The following is a 20,491-nucleotide window of genomic DNA, read 5'->3' on the forward strand; positions in this document are numbered from 1 at the left end:
TTGGGCAAGGTTCTAAGAAAATGATACCTAAGAGTACCTTGACCACAGCATATGCATTCTTTCTGGAAATTAATATTTTTTGTATTAGTAGTTACCTAAATAAAATACAATTTTTATGACCTCCTGGGAGAGCACTCGGTAGCCTTAGCCGAACGATAACATTATTGTTGTGATATGTATACTGGCAACGACAGTGGGTGATTGGTTTATTTATGGACAGTGGGTGATTGGTTTATTTATGGACAGTGGTTTATTTATGCTGGCAACACTATCGTGCAGTACATTTTATTTTTCGCTGTCACTCTTCTGTCAGACTGAATAATAAAAATGTTTCGTACTGGAACAAACTTTGACAAATTGTTGGGTAAGTAATCAAAACTTCCATTAAATTATTTTGCATGATCATCAGATTTTTTTACAACATTTGTAGATAACACGCAATACCATGCAATGTATGTTTCATGTTTTTTGTTTAGACAAGGCGACGAGCAATTTACGCCTTGATCCCGACTGGCCAGCTATTCTACAAATATGTGATTTGATCAGGCAAAATGACTGCAGGTAATTGCAACTTAATAATTCATTCGGACTCGGGGAATTTAGTTATTGGAAATTAAAATTATAATGCATTAATCATCAATTATTCATTATATCTTATCTACATGTCGACAATCTTTTGTTGTCTCAGTAAATAAATTACCAAAATGATCATCTCGTTCAATCGGTGTTTAATTATGTTGCTTACAATGAATGTTAGCGGCGGCTCGAGTACTAGTAGGGTCTGGGGACTGACATTTTTTATATGTACTAAAATCTCACTACCCGGAGATATATAAAATTTCTCGTTGAATAGTTAATTTCGATAGGCACAGATTATGGAAATTACACTTCATTTCAACTTAATTACTACAAGAAACAACGGTAAATTTTGGATAGGGCCTGACACGCTTATTACGAATAATTTTTAGAAAAAAACTTTATATTCGCCTTAATTACTATAAAAGAAAACTTTTTGCATTTCGGGCGGCGGAAAATTATGCATTTTGATTTTCAATTGCATAAAACCAAAATTCACTTCGCGAATCGATGTGGCGACAACGCGACGCCATTAGGAACGCACTGTTATGTTGGTATCACTGATGCATTAACAAGAGCTAAATACGACCGTTGCTATCTTCGTGGGATGCCGAGGTTTGTGTAATATGGTTTGTGATACAAAGGAAAGTGCCCCTTAATAACGCCTGCTCGCGTCAAGGCAAGAAAAACATCCCAGTTTTCAACTAGTTTACCGGCTACGCTAGGTTTGTGTAACATGGTTTGTGATACAAATCAATGTATCAGGGATACCAACATAACAGTGACGTACCTAATGGCAGCTGATTGCCGCCGCATCGATTCGCGAAGTGAATTTTGGTTAACGCAATTGAAAATTTAAATTCATAATTTTACGCCGCCCGAAATGCAAAAAGTTTTCTTTTATAGTAATTAAGGCGAATATAAAGTTTTTTTCTAAAAAATATTCGTAATAAGCGTGTCAGGCCCTATCCAAAAATTACCGAAACAACTATTTACATTGGGGGAGATGATTAAAGTTCCGTTTTTACTCAATCAAAGTTCAAAATTTTTCTTATAAATCTTTGAACAGATGGACGTTTGCGCAAATTTTGTGTCAATCTAAATACGCGGAAATTACGCAATTAGCCCACACTAAGAACCTAATAATCTGTATTGTGCATGTAAATAGTTGTTTCTTGTAGTAATTAAGTTCAAATGAAATGTAATTTCCTTAATCTGTTCCTATAAGTGCGATGGTTAAGTAAATAATTACCATTTTCTCAAACAAAAATGTTCATGGACAAGTCTTGCTCGACATGTCTCTTGCTCAATCAGATGTCTAAACACAAAATAAAAAACACAGATATTCAAATTGATAGACCAGCCAATTAGGAAAAGGGGAACAAACCAAGTTGTGCAGAGCGCGGGAGGCGGAGTCTCTCTTTCTGTGATTTGTTAATAAATTAATCTGACAGTACAGGCAACATGCATTGTAATATCACTATTCAGTCCTCGAAAATAAAATCTGCTTATGAATTACTAGTCCTTTTTACAACGGCGCACAAATTTCTGGCTGCACAAAAAACTTAATTACAAATCCTAAATCGGGTAAACAAAAGTTCAGAGTCTAAAATTGAATATTTTGTTACACTATATTGTTATACACTAACAAATGCCTTGGGCGGTCAATGTATGACAGATGTCATAGTTTATTCAAAGCATTCTCTAACCCTCCTGGTGCCAAAAATATGGTCACATGGTCTGCCTCCAACCCGTCGAAATGATACCCAGCTTTCATATTAGGGCAAGTCCATCAATTTGGATGTCTATGGGTTTGTACCAATTTATATGCATAGAATAATAATATACAGTGCAAGATTATCATTGAACTAAATTCAAATCCATGCTGTTCCCTTCTCAAACTAACAATTTTTCATGTTTCTTTACTAAAAACCGGTCTTAATTCACCAAATATTGATACTATCGATTTGGGAGTAGTCTCATGCGATTCAGCACAAATGAAAACGTAGGCCCGGTATATCAGTCGGTTCGTATCCTAACTATGCGCCACATTCTTCACTCAAATTTAAGCGGGCCAAATCGGCCACTTAAGCCTTGGTAAGCTTCAGAATAAGTAATATTAAACTGGAAGTCAGCCGCTGAGGACAGGAGGAGTTGGAGGCGACTGTTGCAGGAGGCCAAAGCTCGATATGGGCTGTAGCGCCATCGAAGAAGAAGAAACTTCAGAATAGTTCCTATTTAAGACTCCAGCAATAACAAATATTAAGTTTACATGATTAATTACGCACTTTTACCTCACCGAAATATACATAAATTGCCAGATTTTATCAGTATAGAGATAGGATGTTGATATTATTAATTGATAATCATTCTAAAATAGACAAATAGTCTTGCAAGGTATTTATAAGAGGGATTTTTCTACAATAAAACATTACATGTTTTCAGCGGTTTGTTTGTCATAATTTCATGAATAGTTCATTGACTCCAGCAAAAAAAATACTACATATTTAAAATTCAATCAGCACCACGATGATTGAAGTGAGGAATTTCATCAAAAAATCAACTCGTAAATGTTGTAATCGTTAAAAACTCCTAGTTTATGGACATGTATTTTTCACAAATTCCCCCTCCTCCTGTTCAGAGGGGTGTTCCACCTTTTTTTTTTGCAAGGATTTTACAGATATTCATTTCTACTGCCAAAAAGAATGTATGAGCAAGTTTTTTGAATGCACGAATTTTGTCATTTATTTTGTGCATTTTGGTTCTATTTTACCTGTACTAGTGTATCCTCGTAAAGAACTGCCACTGATTAATGTTACGCAAATAATTTATTTTTCATTAATGTCGATATTTATTTTGCTTTCAGTCCAAAGTACGCTGTAGCAGCCATAAAGAAAAAGCTGTACTCCCCAAATCCTCACCAGGCTATGTTTGCCCTTCTGGTTCTGGAAAGCATTGTTAAAAACTGTGGTTTGTAATATTTTAATTTTATCCTATCCTTACAACACCACAACGATTACCACTACCTTGTTATGTTAATCATTCAATTTGTTAAATAGAAAGTTTTTTTGTTGCTACCAGAGTGCAATCTAAATATGCAGTCCCGCACTAAACGCATTTAGGTATTGCCAGAATGTATATACAATATAGATATCACTAATAAAAAATATAACAGTATTGGGCCTAAATGTGGTCCTTGAGGTACACCGATTGTAGCCATGAATTTGTTATAATAAGGGTTATAATAATATAAGGTTATAATAATTTATTTCTTGAAGAATTCTATTACATAGTTAGATAGCTCTTTATCCATTCTAATATTTCCCCTCTATTCCAAATTTACAAAGTTTATGGAGAGAATGGTGTGGTTTAATGCTTTTACAAAGTCTAAATTATATTGAGTCAACTTTATATATAAATTGTCTGTATAAAGAGAGATTTGTTAGGGTGGATCTGCCGGCATAAAGCCGTGTTGATTACGTACAATGATGTTATTAATGTTTATAGAGATTCTATAGAGTATAAGTTTTTCAAACAATTTGGGGAATGCAGAGGGGGTTTTTTGTGTCTGTAATTTATGACATCACAAATATTGCCCTTTTTAGCCAGAATTCAGTGATTGGTTAAATATTTGACATAGTGGCTTAGCTAGTATCTATACACAGTTCAGACAAAGCAAGAGCCCTTGACCCCTTTAGAATCGGGCGGCATAAGTGTTTTTCGGGCATTGACCATTGGAGGGTTCCCAGCACTTTCCCAACGACGGCATAAAGAAACTGATTGTTTACCTGCTTCATTGTACACGTTAAGACTCATTTATGAAAACGAAGCTACATTTTTTTTTTTATAGTGAATACCTCACAAGAGTCCCAACTGCTCCCGTCTGGAGCCAGTGAGACTATGGGATCCCCAATTGGGGGATGTTGTGAGGCTGAAGGTAAGTGGGGAAGGGAAAGAGGAAGGTGGGGAAGTACCTGGCTATTCAGATCTAGTCACTAAACACGGCTAAAGCCATTTGGAGCAACGTTTCAATTCTGAATGGTGGTCTTACACCAGGGCGATACTGGTAGTATCTTCCACTCTGGAACGTGCCGCAAATATACTATATATTATTTTAATTAATTAATTGTGAAATAACACAAATTAATCAAATAAAATTTATTTGCGCACGCCGGGTTCGAACCCGCGACCTTCGGAATGGCAATTCCTTTAATTATTATAAATGGCTCTAGACCCTCCAGTGTCCCTGCATACAGCATTTCTTAGTATATATATACATATTTACACTCAATAACGAATATTCAGTACATAAAAAAATAAAAAGAATTTGTAATAATTTTTCCTCAATCAGAGAAACAACAGTAAAAGTTTATAATTAAATTTATATGCACATTTTGAAAATAATAAGAAGGTATCTAGGGCAGTTTAAGTCGCTATCACAGAGTTGTCCTATCGAATATACGTTATAATTAGCCTGGCAGCGAATAGAGCAAACGCTTACCCCCTAAAACCAGTTCATCGAGAGTTTTCATAAAGAAATCTGAATTGACGAAGAGGGAAGAAACTCCTAAAAACTCTAAAGAAAATATAGCGATTCTCGGTTTACTAGAAGGGGGCCATCAGACTCGTGCTAACTTTCCTCAAAGTTGGTGGAGGCGCCTCTGGGTTATGAGGTGACTGCTCTAGATTGTCTTAGCCTGATTAATTGCAGAGTCAGGGTCTTTCCATTCCCTTGATGGGCATTGACCAGTAAAAAGTTGAACACATAAAAATACAGCATACGAAATGTGTAGCTTACCAGCGCTGAGTATTCACCGGCGAGTATGACGTCACACGCCCGGCGACAAGCATGTCTGTCAGGCGTACATGCATACAGAACTGTTCATCGCTCGGCCTGTGACGTCATGCTCACCTAGATATGCCCGCTGATGAATTCTCTGCTTTAGAGTCAGCGCGCTCAAAAAATACTATATAATAATTAAATAACTTATTTTTTTAAAGTATTTTAGTTATTTATGATGTTTATCTAGCGAACATGAAATTGTACAAATGTAGTGAACAGGTTTACAGTCAATGTCACTGGCTAGCACAACAAAAATATAGGTTTTCGTACATAATATTATATTGTTTTATTGAAAATATATAATGGCTAGGTCCTAGTTCATTTAGAAGGCTGGTACATAATAGTACATCCTTTCAAAGTATATTTGGAAATTTTACAATAATCAATATCAGGTCTAAGCAATCATAAAATATGTATAGGTTAAACAAAAAAATTATAAGACTTTTTGCACTTCTGTTATTGCAAAACTTTCAACGGTGACTATTCTTGATACAGGATCTGGAGTTCACGATGAGATCACCAGCAAGGCCAACTGCGAAATGTTCCGGGAGCTCGTGAAGTCCTCTCAGCACGAGAATGTCAGGACCAAGACCCTGGAGCTCATCCAGGCTTGGGCGTTCGCCTTCAGGAACAACTCCAAGTACCGAGCTGTGCAGGTCAGTCATCTTAATTGCGTATAAACCAGAAAATCTGTGTGCTTGTTTGACATCAAGTTGCTATCGGGTAGGTTTCTTGACAACCCAATCTGACTCGTAACTTTCCTGAGTACATATCCCTTTCAGACCCTGTACTCACTTTTGTGAGGGTAAGTTACTGATTTAATTTCTGACGGTGCAATGCTTCTATGGGTGTGTGACCAGTCTCGATCGTTTGTGAGCATGGCTGGGTACTTGAAAAATATTTTTTAATTGGGTAAAATTTCTATGCGGTGGCAACACCAGGATTCTTTTGTTGCACTTTTATGACAGTTCGATAAAGTCTTGTCGGTCTCCCTGTTTTTGCTCATAACTTTGCTTTTATTCAACTTCTTTCAATTGTTATTGAAGTTATCGTTGGTCAAGAGTGTAGTAAACAATAGTGTAGCTCTAATACAAGTTAAAAGTGTATTTTGTATTGATTAGATACATTTGAATTTTACAACTCACGTTTGTGAGCTATGGTTCTCTACCCTGCCAATGTAAGTAATGTATGGGATAAGATATTTGTATTCATTAAATAAAATGCCTTTGTTTTTACTGTGTTTTTATGATTTGTATTTTATTTACAGACCATGGAGAATCTTATAAATGATCCAGATGCCATTACTGACTTGCTTATGAACGGAAATGAATCAGATATTGAGTTATTTAGCGATGATGATAACGAAGATGAATGGACCCCACAAAATAGAACCGTAAGCAGTTCATCTGATTCTGAGCCAGACGAAGAACCGGATAATCAACCACCAGCACAAAGAAACTACCAGTGGAGGAAAAGATCTTTTGTGAGAAAGACAACAACAACAACATTGAAAGTACCATCTCAAGTAATATCAGCAGTCGCATTCTTTGAGAGGTATTTTAGGCAGGAGCTTTTTGAGCTGGGAGCGAAACACACTGTACAATATTATTTAAATAAAACTGGAAACATACTGAAAACTTCTGCTTCTGAAATAAAAAAGTTTTTTGGTATAAATGCCCTGATTGGCTGTATTAAATTTCCGAGGATCAAGCTATATTGGCATTCTCGATTTCGATTTGATCCGATTGCATCAGCAATGAGTCGTGACAGATTTTTTATGTTCCGCGTCAATTTACACTTCGTTGACACATTTGCTGAAAATGCAGGCCATGCTAATAATATTTTTTGGAAAATTGATCCAGTGATAAAAGCAGTGAGAGACAGATGTCTTTGTATTGAGAGAGACTTTGTGTTTTACTCAATTGACGAGCAAATGTTACCATTTCTAGGAAGATGTGCCGTTCGCCAATTTGTAAGAAACAAACCTCGTCCAACCGGACTGAAAAATTTCGTAATGACTAGTTCCAATGGAACAGTGTTGGATTTCGAGATATACCAAGGTGCGAATACACCATTACCCGATCGAACATTAGGTCTAGGTCCTGCAGTAATTTTGCGACTTGTTTCAACTCTGCCAGAAGAAAGCTCTGTCTTCTTCGATCGTTATTTCACAACAATGCCTTTATTTGATAAACTCAAGGAGAAAAAAATTTATGGCACAGGTACCATTATGCCTAACAGATTTAAAGGCTTCAAGTTTACCCCAGATAAACAAATGAAGAGGGGGGATTTTGAAGAAATATGCCGATCAGATGATGCTGTTTCTATTGTGAAATGGAAAGACAACAAATCTATTCTAATGGCATCTTCCTTTGTAGGTAGTACGCCCAGTACTCAAGTTGAAAGATGGGATAAAACTGAAAAAAACACATACAAGTTCAGTGCCCAGCTGTTGTAAAACTATACAATGAAAAAATGGGTGGAGTCGATAGTTGTGATCAAAGTCTGGAATGTTACAGGACTTGGTTCAAGACAAAGAAATGGACGTTAAAAGTAATTATTCATATGTTTGACTTAGCTATCGTAAATAGCTGGAATGAGTACAGAAGAGTTTGCAACGAAAATAATTACAGAAAAAAAGATATACTGGACCTGCTGGATTTTAGGCTGACGATTGGAGAGTATTTGCTTGGAGGACTGCCACCCAAACGAAAGTTTGATGCAGATGCTGAAACGAGCACCCAAACAATACAGTCACCTTCAAAAAGATACCAACCAGCTGCAATTCCATTTGAAGACAAGAGGTACGACGGGTATGAGCACTGGCCCATTGTCGAATCTCTCAAAGCTCCCAGGTGTTGCAGACTGGAGGGATGTTCAAAGCGATCTCGCACCAAATGTATAAAATGTGATGTCTACTTATGCCTATCAAAAGATGTCAACTTTTTCTTAAAGTTTCATCGCAAATAATCATTGATTTTTGATAACTTACTTCGAATATTTTGTTAAACCAGTATCTCTTTTTGGAAATTGTTGAGACCCAGTACTCACAATTGTGAGTATGGCTTTTCCAAGAAAAATTGATTAATAAAAAATATAAAAAAATTCTTTTTTTCTTTTTTTGTTACCCATAATCACATTACTACAACGAAAAACTAAAATTTATTTGTCAACTAGGCTCGGGTCTGAAAGGGATATACTGATAAACTGGCCGTACTTGCAAACTATAAGCTGAAATTTTTACAGCTTTTCTGTCTGTGTTTCAATAGTGATTATTTTCAGCTTATTGTCGAAATACGAAATGACAACCCTCGTTATTGTTGCTCCCATATTTTTCAGCTGTTAATTGAGAATTAACAGTGTTAAAACTAGGGTATTAAGTAGTTTCATCTTATCGGTAAAAGCGAGGTTATTTAGTACTTATTATTTTTTTATTGACTTTTACCACGTGAATTTAATAAAACTTCCATGAAAGTGATGTTTTTTAACAACATAAATGCCTTATGCATGTGTAGGTAAATACAAATAAATAAAAAAAACAACATTTATGTATATTGATGACAGAATGGATCGAAAATGTTTAATTTTTTGGTTATTCTCTGGGAATAGTTATTGTAATATTTAATCATTTTTAATTGTATGAATGAGATAAAAAAGTGAAGTGAAATTCACTCAATTACTTTGATTTCTTCTAAATTCATTTGAGTTTTGAGGTCCTCAGACATCTTTCAGGGTCTGTCATCTCAGGGAATGCAGTGTGGAAGGTCTTTTCGTGGAAAATAAGAAGAATTTCTTGAAGAGACTTACTATACAAAAGAGCAGATAAGTAGTCAACCTACAGTAGAAACAATACAGGGCAGAAGAACGAACCTTGAAAAATTACACGTTTTCATGTTGCGTAACTTGTATAAAACGCGTTTGTCGTGTTTTATATATAACCATCAAATTGGACACAGGAAAATTCAAATATAGCTTAATTATAAACCTCCAACTAAAAATGAATTAAAACATAATACCTATGGTGATTTACATTACTTTTAGAATGACTAATCATAATCATTATTACTAAAAAACTGGAAAAGATTTCATCTTATTTTGTAGGCTTTTGACACTAAACTCCATAAGAAAATAAAACCCTGTATGAGAAAGAGAAGTCTTATTTTGCAAAGTTTTTAAATAAAAGGACTGTTTTCGTTGAATTTTCAATTCTCTGAAATTTTTCGATGTTTTTTGTTTGTTTTTCAGTTTTTTTCATGTTATTAAAAAATTTCAATTTTTAAACGTTAAAATATGTTTCAAACACTGAAAATTAGAAAGCTAATTTTTATCTACTTTCTGAAATTTTTATTGATGTTTTGTTTTTATGATTATAACATCTTTAAAATTAAGTAAAATAGTATTAATTAATTGAAGAATTATTCTTATTTGAAGTATATAAAACAGATAAACAACCCCTTTGACTGGATAAGCAATGTATATATCTTATGTATCTTTTCATGAACTATTTTATGTCAGTTTCTATTACGTTTCAATTAGTAAGGTTTTCACAGACACGGTTGTTTATCAATTAAATAAAATTTACACCACTTTTTTTAGAAAGACCTTAGGTGTGTAAAACAACAAGAGACAATAAAATTTGGGTCAAGTGAAAATGAGAGATTTGAGAATGAGAGTTGTGGGGGCTATCGCTATATATGTATGCCTGGAATCTTGAGACTGCAGTGAATGTTATATAGTCGGCACATTTGCATAATTGGTTGAGAGAAGGTTATGTTGGTTCTTTGAAAAGGAATATGGAAAGTTTCGGGGATTCTAAGTGATTGATATTGATTTTGATTGTTGCCGAGAGGAAACATGGTTTTTTTATAACATTGAAAAGAAATTTGATGTAATTTTCGTCACAACGTTCAATGTTCTAATTTGAAATATTTTAGGCGGCTCTACCGGATGATTCCCGTGTTAGTCTCTTTTGAACTGATTCAATCCTTGTTTTGTGAATCACATATATTGAACTCCAAACTACGAAACCGAACTCAATTATGCTGGGAATTATGGATGAGTACAACTATTTGAGTGACATTGGGTTTTAAATGGTTTGGTGACTCGATATAGAAATCCAAGAAGATGATATGCCTTGGACACTATTTTTTCTATGTGAGAATTAAAATTATTTTTACCGTCAATTTCGGTTCCGAGGTCTCGAACATTGGTAACAGAATCAGGTACCACAGTGTAGTGTATTTACCTAAGTGTATTGCAATCAGCAAACATGTAGTGCAAAAAATAGATACATATACAATAATACATGGTTGGATTGTTTTTTTATTAAAAACAAAGTCATTAAACTCTATTTTAATTTTGCATAGATTTTATTCAGTAAATATTTGTGCACTCGCACTCGGGTGAAATCATATGACTCACAGGTAGTCTGTGTGATTCATGATAGGTCATGTGATCAAAAAGTCGTTGAATAATAACATTGCATAAGCATTATACCTTGGAAGTCACATTAATTGAATCATTACTAAAGAAGTATCAAAGGTTGAGTGTTGCCACACATTTCCTTGGATAAAATATAATTTCAATTTCGAATACAAATTATATGTTCAAATAAGGGACCTATACAAATAGGTAGTAACTGTCAATGCAAAACTTGCCAGACGAGCATACTTATAACATTTTTATGTGGCTTCTCTTGGACTATTCTCTGCGGTGTACTTCTGATTTTCTTATTGATTTTTACATTAATTGAATTATTTCCCACAGATTCAGTTTACAATTAGAAATATGCTCATTGATACAAAATTACTTGTCTTAAAAACACAGTTTTTTAACTAATTTTTACAATTTAAATTCAGTGTCTTTAAAAATGACAGGAACATTTATGAGGGTATAATTATTATTTAAAAGAATCACAAATGTTATCCTAACAATATCTTTGTGGTTTTTCATTGTGATAGTGACTTGTTGGTTTTTATAGGACACAGTAAATATCATGAAGGCTGAGGGATACAAGTTTCCAGTGCTAAAGGAATCAGATGCCATGTTCTCGGCAGACAGCGCTCCAGAATGGTCAGATGGGGACGTTTGCCACAGGTATTTAATTAATGCCTGTTAAGAATCTTTATGAACTACCTCTTTTAAGGTCATATGATAAAATTACACAGGCGTGATAATCACGTGCCAATATTATACTTCCGGAATGGCAGGTATTCTGAAAAGCTCGAAGCATATGGCGCTGGTGTTGTCGGCGGTCATTTGCATGATATGACAGCTATGTGATATGGTTTAAAAGATAAAGTTTATTGTGTCACTTACATGGTATGGTTTTTAATCCACAATATAATGTCTTCCATATTATCAAACCAATTGGATGTAAGATGTTTGTCCACAGATTATACATGTGTACATATTATAGTTGAATGCTGTTTCAGATGCCGCGTCTTATTTTCGCTGATGCAGAGGAAGCACCACTGCCGCGCCTGTGGTCAGGTGTTCTGTCAGCAGTGCAGCGCTAAGACTACCACGCTGCCCAAGTTTGGCATTGAAAAGGAGGTTTGTAAAACAGACATGTCATATTATCCTCTAATATCCCGATGTGCATTCGTCTGGATTTTTCTTTACAAACTTTTACCTTCCTTATCGAATGTTTTATAATATTGGTTGGTGTACTTTTCAGGTGCGCGTGTGTGACGCTTGCTATGACCAAGTGAGCCGCCCACCGGGTCCCGGAACACCCGCCAAGTCAGACCCAGCCTCTGAGTCGACCGTCGATTATGTGACCAGCGCGCTGGCTCAACAGGGACAGCCGCAGGTATGAAAAGAATATGTGATCGCCTTTTACAATGTTCGTTTGTTCCCTGGGAGTTAAAAAGCTGCCGGCTTGTTTTTATAGCCATCTTCTAATCCAACTGCTCGACAACTCCTGTACGAGTGCTCGTCAGACTCCTCCTAAATCATAACGACAGTACCTATGTATTTAACGAATTATAAAACAATTCTGTTTTAAATAGAGCATTGGAATTCTTCCCAAAATTTGTATTAACTTCAATTGAGCTACATTTGATTTTTAATATAGGAATACATGCTTTTAATGAAGAGTTCACTGTTATTATAACAAACATAAAACTCTCCAATAATTAGGAATCTACTTAATTTTTGGAAGACATCTTGCACCTGTAGATAATTAACATCCAGTGAATGGAAGCTTTCACTTGTCCAAGCTTTTTTCAGCTTGAATGAAAAAAACATAACCTTATTTTCAGCCCGGTCAGAAGACAGCCGAGGAGCTGCAGGAGGAAGAGGAGCTGCAGCTGGCCCTGGCCCTCAGCCAGTCAGAGGCCGAGCAGAAGGAGAAGGACCGCCAGAGGATGGCACCGGTTACTCAGGTCGTGGTACCGGCACCTCAACATCAAACTCACAGTAAGTTATGTTATGTAATTCTACTCTCTTTATTAATTCTAGCGTCCAAATTTGGACAGAGGTCTCTCTGAGTAAGTTATATTACTTCATATTTCTTCTGGTGTCCAACTTTGGACATAGGATATAGTAAGTTATATCTCTTAATATTCCTATTCTTCGTGAGCATTCTAGCGTCTAACTTTGGGCGTAGGATTCTTGGCCGCCTCATCCATCCAAAGCTGGCAGCTCTCTTTAGGTTGTCATCCCACCTTATCTGTAGGTGACCGAAGCAAGAGCACTATCCGATTACAATTACGAGGGTAGTCCCAGAAGTACCCAACCTGACCTATTATTATGACCCTATGCCTTTACAGCTTATGTTCGAAGTTTGAAGACGCTATGGTGTTTTTGTTTTTGTTTTACAGCCATCAATTGTGAACGCTTTCGAAAAAAGTGGTCATCGTCATGTGATACAATACATACTCTCATTTGAAAGGTTTCAGTCCAACTCTACTCTAGGGAAGTCTACTCCTTCATTTACAACAATAACATATTGGGTGGCAGAGTTTAAACAAGGCCAGACGAGCTACCAAGACGAACATCTCATTGGTCAACCAAATAAGGTGACTATGCCAGAAATGGTGAAGATAATCCAGAAAATGGTATTGTATGATCATTGACTGAAAGTGCGCGAGCGAGCAGACATGATAGGAATTTCAAAAAGTGCTGCACATCGCATATTGACTGAAAATTTGGACATGATAAAGATGTCCTCAAGATGGGTGCCGCGTTTGCTCACAATTAAACAAAAGCAGGGTCTTAAGGATGTTTCAATCGAGTGTTTGGCGATTTTTCACCGCAATAAAGACAAGTTTTTGTATCGATTCATAATCATTAATAAAAACATGGGTCCAACACTTCACATGTGAGACGAAAGAAGAGTCAAAACGATGGACTGAAAGGAATGAATCTGCTCCAAAGAAGGTGAAGATAGTTCCATCTGCTGGCAAGGTTATGGCGTCAGTATTTTGGGATGTGCATGGGATAATTTTAATTTATTATCTTCAAAAACAAAAAACAGTTGCAAAGTTATAGCGTTTAAGTGATAAAATCAAGAAAAAACTTTCTCATTCAACATTGCATGCATTGACTTGATGTTGTTTCATCAAGACAATGCACAGTTCACACATTAGTTATCGCATTGACCAATATCAATAAGTTAATATTCCTATCGCTTCCTCACGCAACCTATTCACCAGATTTAGCCCCCTCGGATTATTTTCTCTTTCAAACTTGCAAAAATGGCTCAGTGGTGAAAGATTTGCCAATAATGAAGTGGAGTGAAGTGGAAAGTGTATCCAGCTAAATGCAGACCACGATGAGAATTAAAGATAGTTTCTCCCAAATGTTTTCTTTGTTATGTCGGGTACTTCTGGGACAACCCTCGTATATTCACACGTATATTCCTCGTGTTGGCCATGCTACATATGAAGAATAAATCTTGTTTCAAATTCATTTTTTGACACAAGGCGATTCCTTTCACGGAGCTTTCTGCGATTCTTGGTGTGAAATGAGGTAACTGTCCTTTATAAAATACATAAACGCATTCGGAGATCTTGTTTTTTTTTTATATAGTCATGTTTGTTATAGGCGGCCCATCCAAATCTTTTCCCAACTTCTTGCCCATCAAAAGTCATACAAATGTTATGTGTTATTTTTTAATTGATTCATAAGGCTAAAGTACCTACCCAAAAATCCCCTTCCCCTAGTTCGGTGGTTGCAACTGCAGCTTGCCAGGCGCATACGGCTCTTTGGCTACTTAAGTGCGGCTCTTCGACGAATTACTTGTTTATAAAACATTTTATTTTACTAATAATAATTTTTAATGATATTTCATAAATCAAAAAAAGTTTTCTATCAAAAATAAAATAGGTAGGTGCTAAATAAGTCAAAACAATCCTGTGAGAAGGTACTGTTCTCATCCGCCAAGATGCCCTGTCGGGGCTTTCTCTGGTACGCCTTTACCGACGTTGTTTCCCAGCTATCCAGGGCAGGCATCTATGAGCAGGAGTTTGGAATTTGTCATTTATTTATTTTATATTCGCAAGTGCATAGTTTGCGCTCGTTTTTTATGATGTGTTTTGACAAATTATCGTTACATTTTAAATTACAGATATAAGTGTTCATAAGTACTTTCATTTGTAAAATCAATGTGGGTTATTTAAAAAAAATTATATAATTGAAAATTTTATATAATTTTGATTTAACACTTTTAGTAATAAAAATTTTATCAAATAATATGATTATTATTAAGTATTTTTTTAATTTCACTCAATATATCTAGTTTTAACAGACTTCTAAAAACAGTGTTCTTGTAAATAAATTAGAAATCTAAATCGTTGTACTGCTGAAATTTGGTTCATTTGACTAATGAATTTGCCGACCTCTGCCCTAGTTCATATTTCTAATGCAATCCTTTTGCTTTCCAGGCAGCCCCCCAGGATCTGCCCCCCCCGCCGAGCTTTCCCGGTATCTGGACCGGGGATACTGGGAACAGCGCGTGCAGACCCCCTCCTCTCTGCAGGAGCCCCCGTCTGCCCCCACGCCCTCTCCCGGCCCTCAGCCCCCATTGTCATCGGTAAGATAACAAAATTATTTATTAATAATATTGTGGATTTTTACCTCTGATGTTAACTTATTGTAACCTCTCTATCTATCTCAAAAATAACGCGAAACTAAAGAAGATAGGTAGCGGCAGAACCATAGAATTTTTTTTTTCTGTCTATTTTGTTTACTGCATATTTTATCTTTGAATAGTCTATGATCTTGCTGATGTCAGACTTCTTTGAGTCCACTGAATTCTAATCCAATATTTTAATCTTTTAGTCATGCACAATGACTCGAAGAACATGTCTTTTTTACAAATTTAATTTACTTGTTCCTTATTATGTTATCTCAGTAGAGGTAAAGTCGCAAGGAGGAAATCCATAAATGGTTTTATTTTAGCTATATGTATAATACTTATGTGCAAACTGAAATAAATGTAAACTGTCGATTTCCCGAATATTAATACATAAATAAATGTTAGTTGTCACTTCAGTACACAGTAGAGGTGAGTCGTACTAGCTCGTCTTGATACTTGGAACAACTAGTACAAGTAAGAATAAATACTTATTCCAAATACCTGTTCCCTAGTATTTCACACTTGTACCTTCTTACCTACCTAGCGTGCATATCGCACGTACCAAGTACTGCAATTAGACATGTTCTGGCACCTGCCGGGACAATATTTGGGAATAGGTTAATAAGTGATGAAAAATAAAATATTAGAGCGTATTTCATCACCTTTCTAAAACAGTATTTAGTTTTCGGATATGTTTAGAAATACTCCATTTATTTGGATTTTATTGCAAAGCAGAAATACTCCGACCTTCTGACGGAATATGGTTGAGGCCTGAAGAATTAAGGTGCTTACACTGCTCACTCCTACTTTTTTTTTTAATTTTTTTTTTACTTTTAAGGGCTTGAACGATATGCTGGCAAGCAAGATAGCATCCATGAAGCTGGAGAATGGAGCTGCAACCGATCCAGAGATGGAAGAATTCATCACGGCCCTTAAAAGCCAAGTGGAGATTTTTGTCAACAGGATGAAAAGCAACTCTTCCAGGTAATATTGTATAAGTCACGCTCTCCACTACCAATGTGAATGCAATTTTTTACGGAATACTTTTTTTTTCTTCATAAAACTATAATTTTATTGACTTGCTTCCAGGGGGCGTTCTATAGCCAATGACAGCTCTGTGCAGACACTGTTCATGAACATCACCACGATGCATTCTCGTCTTCTCCGCTACATTCAGCAGCAAGATGACAGCAGGGTCCATTATGAAGGCTTACAGGTTGGAATAATGTGCTTTAATCAACAACAAAAAGAATTTAATACTCCTTGGCTATAATATAATTTAAAAAAAATTATAATTAACAAATACATGCGCTCCCTCTAACGATGATACGATGACATTTTGAAATCCACCAAAAGTATTTTCAGTGTTATTGATCATGTGCAGAGATGTGCAAAATGGATACCCAAAACCATTTGAAATGCAAAATGGAAATGGGTCAAAACTTTTCCATTTGAAAATGCAAAATGCAAAATGGTTTTTAGAAAAGAATTTCAAATGCAAAATGCAAAATACCTATTTTCAAAATGCATTTAAAATGCAAAATGGTTTCTCAGATCAAACAATCAAAATAATTATAGAATTTAAAACAATTTTGTCATTTAACCTTTTACATGCCAGTAGGTAGAAGTGTAGCTGTGCACAGCAGGCCAAGAATGCGAGTTAACTCGCTCTTGGCACAGAAGCGGTTAATAGGAAATCAATGTAGAACAAACATATTACATGATGGTTAATCGAAAAACACCACGACTACAGATTATGAAACCTCAAAAAATGTGCGCGGGACTAATCTTGCCAACGTAAAAACATAGAAACTGCCATCTAACATTTAATATTACAGCGTCATGGCTCCATGTTCAGTATTTGAATCAGTATTTTTTGTAATGGTATCACTCAATTGCCAGGGCTCCTACCAGGGAGCAACTTGACAAATGTAAATTATCTCTCATAATGAGGTTTAGGACCGACTGATATTTGGGGCTTATGAAAAAAAGATGAGTGTTGAGATAGTAGGAAGAATGTTGCAAAAAAGCATTTAAAATGGAAAATGCATTGAGAAAAGCATTTAAAATGCAAAATGCAAAATGGTTTTTAGAAAAGCATTTAAAATGCAAAATGGAAAATACCCATTTTGCATTTCCATTTGAAATGGATTTATTTGAAATAAAGCACATCTCTGATCATGTGTGGGTGGTCATTTGATGCAGAATATTTGGAAATTCATCAATATTATTTAAAATTGTGTGTATTGAGGTTCACCCAATAAATTAAATAATTATATATGCTTCTTAGCAACAAAAAAGAGCAAAATTCGAGAAAGATGGTTAAAAAAATAAAATTAATTCAACCTTATTTAAAAAAATATACATATTACATGAATACCGCACAGGAGTCACAAATGCTCCTAACCATCTGGAGCTAGTGAGAATATGGCATCCCCAGTTGGGGTATGTTGTGAGACTGAAGCTAGTGGGGAGAGGAATGAAATGGGGGAAGAGGAAGTTGGGGAAGTTGCAACCAGCACAAAAATTATATGGCTACTCCTCAATTTGTAAGTCAGAATGTGCTTTGCCCTTACTAATTACATTTCTTCTAATCATCCAGGACAAGCTGACGCAAGTGAAGGACTCCCGTGCCGCCCTAGACGTCCTGCGCGAAGAGCACGCGGAGCGCATGCGCCGCGCCGCTGAGCAGGCGGAGCGCCAGAGACAGCTGCAGATGGCGCACAAGCTGGACATCATGCGCAAGAAGAAGCAGGAGTACCTGCAGTACCAGAGGCAGCTGGCCCTGCAGAGGGTGCAGGTAGGAAGATGGATTTATATAAGAGAGAATGCATCACTGATTCATAAATGTTGTTTAATAATAAAGACCGTGTTAATAAAATTGGACTTAATTTATCATTAATTCTTTCAGGAGCAAGAAAGAGAAATGCAGATGCGCCAAGAACAACAGAAACACCAATATATGATGGGCGGCTCGGGAGTGTACTATCTGCAGGGAAGTCCAGTTCACCAGTTTCATCCCGGCCAACAAGCTTACCAGCCCCCTCCCTACGCGCCGGGCTACCCCCCCATGATGGGCGCCCAACCCGGCATGATCCGGCAACCCGGTTCACAGGGCATGCCCCAGCATAACCTGCAGCAGGGCCAGATGGGGCACTTACCCCAGCTCAACATGCAAGGCCAACCCATGAACCAACAAGGTCAACCCATGGGACAACATCCGGGAGGAATGCCCCCACCTGGGGGAATATTGGGACAACAGGTTCCCCAAGGTCCTCAAATGGGCATGCCCATATCGCAGCATGGGCCGCAAGGCCCTCAGCAAATGAATCAACAAAACCCAATGGGGATGACAGGAAGTCAATCACAAATGTCCATCCCTGGATCTCAGCAAATGCAACAAGGGCAGATGGTCGGCCCTCAAGGAGCACAAATGCCTCAACAAAACCCTCAAATGAATCAACAGCTCCCCCAACACGGCCAAATGCCACAAATGAACCAACAAGGCCAGCAGATGAATCCTCAAGGACAACAGATGAATCCTCAAGGTCAGCAAATGAACCCACAAGGACCCCAAATGAATCAGCAAGGCCCCCAATTAAACCAACAGGGCCAGCCTATGAACCAACAAGGGCCCCAAATGAACCAGCAGGGCATGCCCCAACATGTTCATCAGATGGGACAAATGCCCCAGCAGTTGGGTCAGCAAATGGGACAGCCCAGACCTCAAAACTTCCCCCAGCAAGGGCAAATTCCTCAGTTGGGACAGGGGCCCCAGCAGATGGGACAGCCTTTGAACCAGAATATGCCTCCTGGACACCAGCAGCAGTCCATGCCGCACATGGGACAGAATCAGCAAATGATGGGTCACCCCCAACAGATCAATCAGGGCCAACATCAAGCTCCTATGCCTCAGGGCAATCAAATGCCCAGTAACCCGGCGGTTGATACAAAACTTGGTAGTCTCTCGCCGACATCAACCCCTTCTAACACAGTGAACGCCCAGGCTCCTACCCTATCCATGGTTGGGCCACAAAACTCTCAGGGCTCCCCCCTACAGCAAAAGCCGGTGGTCCAAGAGAATCCTACCGCTGAACTTATTAGTTTTGACTAGCCAAATATTATTTTCACTGGATGGACAAATTTTGATAAAATTTATGTAGATGCATCTAACAGCTAAAGGAGCAATTTTCTCATTTAAATGTTTGATAGCGTTGCACAAGTTAAAGATACACATAATATTATATGATTACGTATTATATTTCTCTCTCATAATATTATTTATATCATTAACTTTTCTGTTGTTAAAGAATCAACCTACATAATACATTACATTATTTATGCTCTCCATGAATTGGGATCTATGAATTTATAGAACCATGTTTTTGGATTTCTTATGCGGTGTCTCCTGCAAGCATTTCCACAAACATTACCTCAAACATTGCCACAAATATTCGAAATGGGAGTGTTCCCGTCCACATTTTTGATCAAAAACGCAATGTTTGTGTTTTCCGTGGTCATTGAAAAACATTCTCGCGCGGTTGGAACGGGGAAGGCAGGGAAGGAGATTATTTAATTTTTTGCAAATCATCGGATGGTGCTGTCAGTCGCGGAGCATAAATTGCATGAGGTTTTAAGGTTATGTGCACTGAGAGAGCTTAAAAATTATGAGTTTAATAACTTGCAAATAAATAATGTCGTAATGGATGATTGTTTCTATCATGAACTCACCTTTAAATAAAGTATTTTAAGTCTATTGTAGACGGCCCAACAAACCTCCGAAACAATTTTTGACAGCTGCTGCTTCGAGACTCTCAAGTGGTACATCAGGTTCGTGTATGAATCCCAGTTGTGAGAAATCGTAATGTAACACCAAGTCGCATTTCTGGTGAAATGACATCATTTCACAACGTTACCACTTTGCCACGCCATTTTCAATACCTGGCCGAATAAATACTAACTCTTCAAAATCAGTTTCCGAGATGTAG

At 36.9% G+C, this 20,491-nt stretch overlaps 1 protein-coding gene across 1 annotated transcript; it reads left to right on the plus strand.

Annotated features, from left to right (window-relative positions):
- The first annotated feature begins 230 nt into the window (after window positions 1-230).
- Hrs (Hepatocyte growth factor regulated tyrosine kinase substrate) lies at window positions 231-20,491 on the plus strand. Its single transcript, XM_089637782.1, has 13 exons — window positions 231-364; window positions 477-561; window positions 3,443-3,546; window positions 5,915-6,075; window positions 11,400-11,515; window positions 11,854-11,974; window positions 12,099-12,233; window positions 12,685-12,841; window positions 15,310-15,458; window positions 16,342-16,487; window positions 16,593-16,719; window positions 18,106-18,303; window positions 18,415-20,491. Exons 1-13 carry the CDS (start codon window positions 328-330, stop codon window positions 19,615-19,617), a joined length of 2,739 nt encoding a protein of 912 aa, XP_089493908.1. The 5' UTR covers window positions 231-327; the 3' UTR covers window positions 19,618-20,491.

Source organism: Hesperophylax consimilis, chromosome 12, assembly GCF_061612785.1.
Source record: "Hesperophylax consimilis isolate HC1 chromosome 12, BYU_Hcon_1.0, whole genome shotgun sequence".
Taxonomy (NCBI): domain Eukaryota; kingdom Metazoa; phylum Arthropoda; class Insecta; order Trichoptera; family Limnephilidae; genus Hesperophylax; species Hesperophylax consimilis.

Excerpts from the sequence above, each read along its gene's own strand:
- Hrs (XM_089637782.1), top strand. The coding sequence starts at position 328 with ATGTTTCGTACTGGAACAAACTTTGACAAATTGTTGG. Across the intron at positions 11,975-12,098 it reads AGTTTGGCATTGAAAAGGAG|GTGCGCGTGTGTGACGCTTG; the intron begins GTTTGTAAAACA and ends TGTACTTTTCAG. Across the intron at positions 16,720-18,105 it reads TCCATTATGAAGGCTTACAG|GACAAGCTGACGCAAGTGAA; the intron begins GTTGGAATAATG and ends CTAATCATCCAG.